This window comes from Eschrichtius robustus, chromosome 13 (assembly GCF_028021215.1).
Source record: "Eschrichtius robustus isolate mEscRob2 chromosome 13, mEscRob2.pri, whole genome shotgun sequence".
Classification (NCBI taxonomy): Eukaryota; Metazoa; Chordata; class Mammalia; order Artiodactyla; family Eschrichtiidae; genus Eschrichtius; species Eschrichtius robustus.
The window spans coordinates 793,909-803,569 of record NC_090836.1 but is presented as its reverse complement, the minus strand read 5'-3'; the positions used below and the strand labels follow the sequence as shown (position 1 = coordinate 803,569).

Here is a 9,661-nt window from a genome sequence, read left to right as displayed (position 1 = left end):
ACCGGGGGCTGGGGGGTTGGGTGTTGAGTGGCAGGGAATGGCCAGAAGGCGGGGAGGCTGCTGACGGGGGAGCCGGGCCGCTCAGACAGGCGGTGTGCGGAGGGAGGGGTGTCCTGGGGCACTGGGATCCAGCGACACAGGTCCCAGGAGGCTGGGGGGCCTCGCAAGTCAAAGGGGTGAAAGGTTCTCGTGAGGGAGGCGCCCACACCCCGGTGGCCCGGGCCCTGTAGTGCACACTGAGCCCCTGGGTCGGGCAGCACGGTGCCTCGGGCCTGCTTTCTGGAAGAATCGCCCTTGCCCGGGGCCTGGGAGGGGGGGACCTGCTTTTGTTCTCAGCTGAGTCCCCCCCCTGCACACGGCAGGCACCCAGCAAGCTCTGGCAGAGCGGCAGGCACTTGGGCCTCCATCGCCCTGGGCTGAGCATCTGTGGAACGTGACTCCAGGACAGCCCTGGCTGCCGGTTCCCTTTCTGCTGACTGTTGACAATCCACTCACCACTCACAAACCTTGCCTTCACGGCTCGAGGGAGCTGCCAGGCCATAGCGCCTGGCATGTGGCTGGGGACATGGGTCCGCCATCTGGTGGAGGAGCGCCTGCGGCTCCACTGGCCCTGGGATCGGGGTGCCCCTGGTTTCTCCGGCTTCTCCTAGGTACCCCTGTTCCAGTGGCCAGTGAACCACAATTTATAAACGAGTGATTTAGTTTCACAAACAGCAGGGGATACAGCTGCAAGATTCTCAATTATTTGTCTGGATTCCGACAGGGTTTTCCGTGCGGCCCATTGTTTCCTGCAGTTGGAATTAAACAGGTCCTCTCCACAGCTTAGCAAGTGTCTGGAAGAACAGCCAGGACACTAAGCTCCTGGCCTTCGGGCTCCTAAGGCTCCAGTCCTGGCGCCGGCCACCTCCTCTCCCCAACTCCAGGCCCGGGTGTGAGGTTGGCAGATGCTCAGTCCCTTTGCTGATGTCGGGGATGATTAAGGCTCTTGGGCGGGAGCACCGCAAACCGGTGCTAATAACCTCGTGTACTGCCGGGATCCTGAGGGCAGGGATCTGAGCGTCCCGCCTGCCAGTCTCCTCCGGCCCTGTTCCTCCCACAGACCCAGTTTCCCATGTTGCCAGCCCTCAGACCCGGTGCCTGCAGCCTCCCTGTCCCGGCTCCGACCGCGTACCCCCCGCCCACCTTCCCCTGTGGCCTGGATCCTCTCTGTCCGCTCTCACCTCTGACCTTCACCATCTGCTCTCCACTCAGCGGCCGGTGGTCCCGTCACCTTGAGACTCAGCACTCTCCAGTGGACTCTTCTTTCAGAAGAAAAGCCAAAGGCGAGAGGCCTCAGGAGGTCAGGCCTCGGCCCCGTCACCTCCGTGACTTGGTGTCCCTGCTCGCAGGGACGGCACCTGCCCCGCTGGATGCTCTTCCCGGACACCCACAGCCCTCGCCCTCACGCCCTCTGGGGCCTCAGGTCGCCTTTTCCCCATCCCGGAGTCTCTGTCCGCCTTCCCTGCTGCATCTTTCTGGGCAGAGGCAGGTCACTGGCTGTCCCCCAGGATTTGCTTCAGTTACCGCCTGTCTCCTCCTTCACGTGTGACTCCTGACAACCAGCGTTCTCGCCCAGACCTGGGGCAGCCAGTGCCTGGCGCTCAGTCCATTCTTCCTGAAAGGGTCAATACACACCAAGAGAAACGTTGATCTCTTTTCTTCCCCAAAACAAAATCCCTGGAGACACTTGAGCCACGTCGGCTGCCCGGGAACGAGGACGGGCCCTCCAGGTGCCGGGACTCCCCTCCCAGCGCCAGCATCCTCACCCCCTTTCTTCTGACATTTTGATCCCAAGGCCCAAGAGGTCCAGGAAGAGAGCGGACTGAGCACGTGGGCAGCTGGCGTGGGTTCCCAGGTGACCGACCTCCCCCTGCACTGGAGCCGCGGCCCTGGGAACTTCCCGACGATGTCCGACCAGGATTTGAGGTAAACGGCTTCTTTCCCGGTCCCAAGGGAGAGCATCTGTCCCCCGGCGCCCTGGACGTCATGTAACTGGTAATTGTTGGCCCTGCATCTCCTCAGGCTGCAAAACTTAAGTCACAGTCTGTTTGTTGCCACAGTTTCTGGCTTGTTTATCAAGGTCCACTCCTGAGAAAAACATCCTGTTATCCGCTCTCAGGTAATCTACCTCCAAGGCTCTGCCTCTGCCTGAGACGGAGGGACTCTGTGCTAGGTTCCGAGGAGCCTTGTTTTCCATTTTCAGTCTCCCAAGCTCCAGGACGAGGGACTTCATGATGTAAGTAGTGTGACTTTCTTTCCTTTTGGCCACAATCAGATCATCTCAAGTTCTAACCCTGGTTCTCTTCCTTATCAGAAGCGTGTGTTCTTATTGTTGATTGTGGCTCTCATTTTCCAAACGCATAACCTCTTTGTCCTCACAAACCTTGGAGTGAGGCCAGCCTCACCTGGGGAATGGGGGTGAGGGATCAGAGGCAGGTGACTGCTTGAAGCAAACGGCACAGCCAGGATTCACACTCAGTCCTGACCTTAAGCTGGAAATAAAACTGCTTGAAAAAGCGTTTGAAAGCTTTTACACGTGGTTCCAGGGTGGGGACCAGCCAGAGAGCCTGGAGGCAGACCTGAAGCAGCTGAACCCCCTGGGTGCGGAGCTGGCCTCCCTCCCAGAAGCCCCCGCCTGGCCTCCTGGCTCCCTGTGGGGCTGGGGGAGGCCGAGGAGAGGGGCCTCTGAACACCTGTGGGGCAGGGGCCGAGGAGCGGCCTCTCCTGCCCGTTCCCCGCTCCGTCCTGCCCTCCGTCCCCTGATCCCATCCTGGCTGTGCGGCCAGCCTCCCCCGCTGTGCCCACCCCCGACCCTGGGCCTAGTGTCACAGCAACGCTCATCAGCGGAGGCGTGCCCGGGCTCCTGGGGGTGACCCGTGTGTTCCCCATCGACTTGGCCGAGGCTCGGCTACAGAACCAGCGTGGACAGGAAAGCTACAAAGGAACGTATGTGGGGGGCCGGGGGTGCATCGGGGTGTGGGGCCCAGCAGGCCTGGGCAGGGCAGGGCGGCTGCCTGCTCACCCTGACCTTGCTGGCCTCCGCCTCCACCGCAGCAGACTGCCAGGGAAGACAGCTCGGGGGGAGGGCTTCCTGGCAGAACCGAGGCAGGCTCCTCAGGGCCCGGGGTGGCACAGACTTGGGGGGCTTGACCTGGCTTCTGTGAGGGGAGGGGGAACACATTTGCATGTGATGAGGCGCGGGGGCCCCGTCCTGGCACCAGTGTGTGTGACGGTGGAGGCCAGTGAGCCCCACCTTCTCTGCACCCCCCGCCCCAGAGCCTGGACAGCTGCAGAGGGGGGGGGGCTACTCCCGGGCACCCGCCCCCGCAGGCCCCGCCCCCGCAGTGTGCAGCCAGGGCCGCACACTGTGACTGTCGAGCCTTGCGAGATGGACACGAGGCTGGATTGAGAGGGGCTGACGTGCCAGTGGCCCCGAACGTAAAGGCGAAGCCCTGGGACCCACACGGCTGCCAGCCCTGCCCCGCAGGACCTCGCGATCAGGCTGAATTTGTGGAACTGGTCACTTGTCGGGGGGGCGGGTGGCACGAACCAGACACAGGTGACTTGTGGGAAGTGCACGAAGGAGCCGTCGGGCACACGCAGTCCCAGCGGGGTGGCGGAAAAGAAAGGGCGTTTCTGTGAAATAGGCAGAGGAGCCCCCCGACTCCCAGGGGCCCCACTCATCCCGGAAGCTCACTGGCTGGGGGAGGGGGTCCCTATGGCTGCAGACGCCCCACCCTCGCGGTTTCCTTCCAGGAGCTGTGGTGAACCTGACCGCAGTCACCCCAGAGAAGGCCGTCAAGCTGGCGGCCAGTGACGTCCGGCAGCAGCTCCTGGAGGAGGGGTGCATCGCGCTCTTTTCTGGAAGGTGGCGGGAGCGGGTGGCGACCACGCCTTGGCTCACCTGTCAGCAAGTGTGTAAATGTGCATAGGTGGCTGAGCGCTGGTGTGCTTTGGCAGATGGAAAGTGATTTCTAATCTGGAAAGACAGGCCGTATAGAATCTATATGCTCCGTCATCAACCGGCAGATGAATTTTTTTTTTTAAATAGATTTATTTATTTATTTTTGGCTGCGTTGGGTCTTCGTTGCTGCACGCGGGCTTTCTCTAGTTGCGGCGAGCGGGGGCTGCTCTTTGTTGCGGTGCGCGGGCTACTCTTCGTCGCGGTGCGTGGGCTTCTCATTGCGGTGGCTTTGCAGACGAATTCTTTTTTCAGTTTTATTGAGGGCAACTGATGTTCAGCGCTGGGTACCTTTAAGGTGTTCAGCCTGACGACCTGACATCCATATACTGCAAAATGATGTTAGTTAACACCCATCCGCTCACAGAGTTAACAAAAATGTTTTTTTTTTAAGAGTTCTTTTATTTTTAAAATTTATTTATTTATTTATTTGTGCCGGGTCTTAGTTGCGGCACGCCGGCTCCTTAGTTGTAGCTTGCATGTGGGCTCTAGTTCCCTGAGCAGGGATCAGACCCGGGCCCCCTGCATTGGCAGCGCAGAGTCTTAACCACTGGACCACCAGGGAAGTCGCCTTTTGTTTTTTACAAAGATGTGTTTCTTGTGATGAGAACTCCTGGGATCTGCTCTCTTAGCAAACCCTCACATACACAGCGGTGTCGCTAACTACAGCCACCATACTGTGCATCACGTCCCCAGGACGCACTGACCTGTAACTGCAGCTCCGCACCGTCTCACCCAGTTCACTCAGTCCCCATCTTCTGCCTCTGGGAACCTCAAATCCGATCTCTTCTTCTATGAGTTTGCATTTTTATAGATTCCACGCATGAGTGAGATCATATAGTATTTGTCTCTTTCTGTGTGACTTATCTCACTTAGTGTAATGCCCTCAAGGTCCATCCAAGTTGTCGCACATGACAGGAATTCCTTCTTTTTTTTAAATGGCTGAGTAGTATTCCATTGTATATAATAAATAAAAAGATATACACCACGTCTTCTTTATTCATTAGTCCATCCATGGACACTTTGGCTGCTGCCACATCTTGGCTACTGTAAATAATGCTGCTATGAATGCAGGGGCTCCCTTTTCTCCATGTCCTCACCAATTTTTGTTATTTGTTGTCTTTGGTGATGGCCAGTCTAATAGGTGTGAGGTGATATAGCTTAGAGGTTTTGATTTGCATTTCCCTGATGATTAATTACACTGAGTATTTTTTCATGTAGCTGTTGGCCATTTGAATATCTTCTTCAGAAAATGTCCATTCAGGTCCTTTGTCCATTTTTAAATTGGATTATTTGGGGTGTTTTTTTGCTATTGAGTTGTATGAGTTCTTTGTATGTTTTGGATATTAGCCCCTTATCAGGTATATGTTTGCAATTATTTCCCCCCTATTCAGTAGGCTGCCTTTTCATTTTGTTGACAGTTTCCATTGCTGTGCAGAAGCTTTTTAGTTTATTTTTGCTTTTCTTGCTTGTGCTTTAGGTGACCAGTGTCAAGGAACTTCCCCCGCTGTTGGGAGTTTTATGATCTCAGGTCTTACATGTAAGTCCTTAATCCATTTTGAGTTAGTTTTGTGAGTGGTATAAGATAGAGGTCTAGTTCCATTCTTTTACATGTGAATATCCGGTTTTCCCAGCACCATTCCTTGAAGAGGCTGTCATTTCTCCATCGAGTATTCCTGGCTTCCCTGTCAAACATTAGTTGACCATATATGCAGGGGTTTATTTCTGGGCTCTGGATTCTGTTCCATCTTTCTGTGTCTGTTTTTATGCTGATGAAACAGATCAACTGCAGACACTTTGTAGTTCTCTCTGTGCTTCCCGTTGCCCCAGTGACAGTTCTTGGGGGATCAGGAAGGAAGCAGTCCTGCAGTGGGTTGTTTCATGGTCCTGGTCTCAGCCTCCCTGGCAGCCTGTTTTAAATTTAGTCTCTTGTCATTAAGGAGACTGAGCTTGACTACTTACCCAGTTGGGTGAGTGGCAGCCAGCCCATGGGGACTAGATACCTAGGGAGGGTAGACGGGCCAGGGCGGGGCAGCAGGGCTGGCCTGTAGCCGAAGGAGCCTGACTCCGGCCCACGGGGCGCAGTGGAATCTGAAGCTGGAGATGCTCGCCGGGTGTGGAGCTGGGCTGTGCCAGGCGGCGGTCACCTGTCCCCTGGAAGTGCTCAAGATTCCGCTGCAGCGTGCTGGGCGCCTGGGTGAGGCCTCTCCCACCTTCGCACGGGATCGATAAAGGGCTGTCAGAACAGATTTCCCCACGTTCGCACTCATCCGCCAGACTGTGACCCAGTCAGCGCTCCAGGTCAGTAGAAGTCTTTATTTTGTGGATTTCAACACCTCCAGCTGTAGGACAAACAGCAGGGATGAGACTCAGTTCAGGAGGGAGAGAGAATGTTTCCCTATTACCTCTGTCCTGCTGCCTTAACATTTAGGCCCGATTTCCTAAAGATTTTAAGAAACGTCAGTGGCCTGCTCACGCACACTTCAGTGTTGCTATGGAAGCTGGCCTTTCGTGGGAAGGCAGTGAAAGGGAGAAGAGGACCATTCCTATTCTTTTGCTTTTCTCTGGAAAAGAAGTTTGGCCCTTTCCTAAATCCGGGTCTTCTCAAAGACACAGTGGTCAGGTATCAAAGCATCTATCAAGGACAGGGGTGTGTCCCATGGAAGGAGGCCAGCGGGGGGCACAGAGGGTGTCTCCCCAGGGCGAGGCCCAGCCCTTGTGCCACGGGACTGACACGGCACCTGTGAGGCCTTGGGTGTGCTTCTCCCCTCCAACCAGCTGGCCACACATGCTGAGCTGGAATTTAGCCAGATTTCCAGGCTGGATCAGACCAGCCTGAAGCAAACATAACTGCAGAAAGAGTGAAGTCCGGACACTGGAAGCCCCCGCTGTGTTCTGATCTGCAAAGGGTAAGGTTCTGTCACGTTTCGTTTTTCAACCTGGACAAGAAGTCTTAGTATTCCTCCAACACTCAAGAAGAAGTAAAATTCAGGATATGGATGGATGGGTAAATTATGTACATCTAAGGCAGACAATGGGGAAATCATGTTCACTGATTGACCACCTTAAAGCTACTCGTTTGAGACCTGTGCCTAGATTTCTACCCTATGAAATATGGTAAAAGGGGCAGCAAGTACCTTCTTAGTATGCATTGTTGCTCTGCTGGATACCAATCAAAATTGAGGCAGGAAATATCTTCCTTTTAGGGCTTAAAATCTAGGCCAAGTGTCTCAAACACTGAGAATTTTAAAAATTAATATTCTCACAATTTCAGTGCATCGAATGCTGTGATCATTAATGAGACTCACCCACATTCAAAACGCTTGCATCAATAACCAATTTTCAGGGGAAAAACTCGGTTCTGTTTATTAGATGCTTAACTCATCAGATCATGTGCTCTGAATTACTCCACTAAAAAGGGTTGACATCTAAAGAATCTAATTCCATAAAATGGGACATGTTCCCCTAGTCTTGGAATTCTAGAGAAAGGAGGCACCCCTTAAGTCTGAAGGGCAGTTTTTGAACAAAGATAATTTGCTGGTTTACAAATTACGCAGAAGATATACGGGGATTCCTGTGTCCCAAAGTACAAGTCGCGTGAAACTATGCAGATAAGTTTAGAGATGGTTGAGGAATGGAAGAAAGATCAAAACCACAGTTTTAACAGGAGGATAAGGAATTGACGGAGGAGGGGGTCCTACCACAGTTTCCTATAAAGAAAGCTGGGCAGGCAGTGGCCGTGCCCTTGGGAAGCAGCCTAAGCAGCAGGGACATCCTATTAGATAACATAGACCCGAGAGCTCGCTCCCTGGAGCCAAGAACTGATGTCCTCAAGTTAGGACAACCCTCAGCTCTAGGAAGGGCGGGGCCCGAGGGGCTGCCTTCCCTCCCCGCAGCCCGCCGCCAGGGTTCCGCCGCCAGCCCTGCCCCACGGGGCCCCCTTTACCCCGGCAGGCGCCCAGCCGCGGCCCTCATCGCCAGGGAGCTGCTCCGCACCCAGGGCCTGGTGGGGCTCTACCGGGGGCTGGGAGCTGCCCTTCTCAGGTGAGGCCTTTCCCCAAGCTGGACACAGAAGGGCCCCAAGGAACAGGGAGAGTAACCCAAGGCCAGAGGGACGGCTCCCCAACGGGCCTCTGTGCTCTTCTAGGATATTCAAACCCAGGACTGCAGAACAGGGCAGGGCTGCAGGGTCGGGCCTGGGAGACTAGTCTAGGCCCTTCTGCGGGGACCAGGCGCACACGACAGTCAGGTGCTCTGGGGCCCGGGAAGGCCTGCCTGCAAAGGCCTGCAGATCGTTCCTCAGTCAGCAAGCGGGGAGAACCCAATTCCTTGGCTGGTCAGGAGCACCCAGGCCGGGGGCCAGTGTTCTCCCATCACAGTGCCCGGCCCAGCCCGCCGCCCCTTCACAGGCCAGTCCCACTGAGTCCGTGTCTGGCTCCTCGGGTGCCGGCAGGCGGGTGGGGAAGCAAGTCCTTTTCTCTCTGCCGTCTCCACCCACATGTCAATGCCACTGTCACCGGGGGGCCATGGTGACCGGGCTCCTACCCGCCCCGCTACGAGCGGCTGGGAGTTCAGCGCGGCCGCCCCCTCCTCCGTGGGGACATCCCCTTCTCCGTCATCTACTTCCCCCTGTTCGCCAAACTGAACCTCCTGGGGGTCAGGGAGCCCACGGGGAAGGCCTCCTTCGCTCACTCCTTCACGTCCGGCTGTGTCGCAGGCCCAGTGACGCCTCTGGAAGCTGAGTACATTGCAGGTGGAGCAGCCTGACTTGCTCTCCAGAGGAGGCGTGTGTGGACTCGTCTGTAGGACGAACATTCTGCGCTTTCAGGATGCAAGAGATGGAACAGCCCCAACGTGAAAACCACGTAGGGTCACGACCTGCGGCCCCTGCAGAAACTCTCATCTCTGACAAACACCCCACCTTCTCGGGGCTTCCTGTCCCCAGGAGGGTTTGGGCACCAGCTATCAGTGACCGCTGGCCTTCCACAATTTGAGGCTAATGGTGGGAGGAGAGGCTTCCCTGTCTCAGGGCTGCCCCTGCCTCTGCCCCATGAGCTGGGCCCTCGTGCAGTGTGTCCCCTAGGGCTCGAGCCCTTCATTTTGTAAAGGAGGCTCAGCGACGGGAAGGTCCCTGTTACAGAGCCCACAAGGGCAGAACGGGCCTCAGGGTTCAGCCGAGTCTGCCAGCTCGCACAGGGAACCCGGCACTTTGTGTCGAGGGAAGGACGCCAAAAGCAAGATGTTCACTCATTGTAACTTTTGCTCAATTTAGTTTTTTAATACATAAATTTATTTATTTTCAGCTGCATTAGGTCTTCATTGCAGTGCATGGGCTTCTCATTGCGGGGGCTTCTCTTGTTGCGGAGCACGGGCTCCAGGCACACAGGCTCGGTAGTTGTGGCGCACGGGCTTAGTTACTCCGTGGCATGTGGGATCCTCCCAGCCCAGGGCTCGAACCCGTGTCCCCAGCATTGGCAGATTCTTAACCACTGCGCCACCAGGGAAGTTCTCAATTTCGTTTTGAAAACTTGAATCCAAACCCTCAAGAAAGGCCGGGGTGAGGACAGCTACAGCGGCCTCACCGACTGTGCCAGGTGAGGGCTGTGTCCCTTTGGAGACCGTGGCTCCCTCTGCACTGGTGTCCGCCCAGCTGCTGGCTGG

The 9,661-nt window shown here is 55.9% G+C and overlaps 1 protein-coding gene across 1 annotated transcript; it reads left to right on the top strand.

Moving 5' to 3' along the window:
* Positions 1 to 551: 551 nt before the first annotated feature.
* On the top strand, positions 552 to 9,308 carry SLC25A18 (solute carrier family 25 member 18). Its single transcript, XM_068560820.1, has 8 exons — positions 552 to 621; positions 1,252 to 1,339; positions 1,389 to 1,629; positions 2,744 to 2,985; positions 3,749 to 3,882; positions 6,075 to 6,217; positions 7,668 to 8,043; positions 8,598 to 9,308. Exons 1-8 carry the CDS (start codon positions 552 to 554, stop codon positions 8,765 to 8,767), a joined length of 1,464 nt encoding a protein of 487 aa, XP_068416921.1. The 3' UTR covers positions 8,768 to 9,308.
* The last annotated feature ends 353 nt before the right edge of the window (positions 9,309 to 9,661 follow it).

Coding starts and splice junctions, on each gene's coding strand:
- SLC25A18 (XM_068560820.1), top strand. CDS start 552: ATGTGGCTGGGGACATGGGTCCGCCATCTGGTGGAGGAGCGCCTGCGG. Junction 1,340..1,388: donor AAGGCGAGAGGCCTCAGGAG/GTCAGGCCTCGG, acceptor CCCTGCTCGCAG/GGACGGCACCTGCCCCGCTG. Junction 2,986..3,748: donor CAGGAAAGCTACAAAGGAAC/GTATGTGGGGGG, acceptor TGGCTGGGGGAG/GGGGTCCCTATGGCTGCAGA.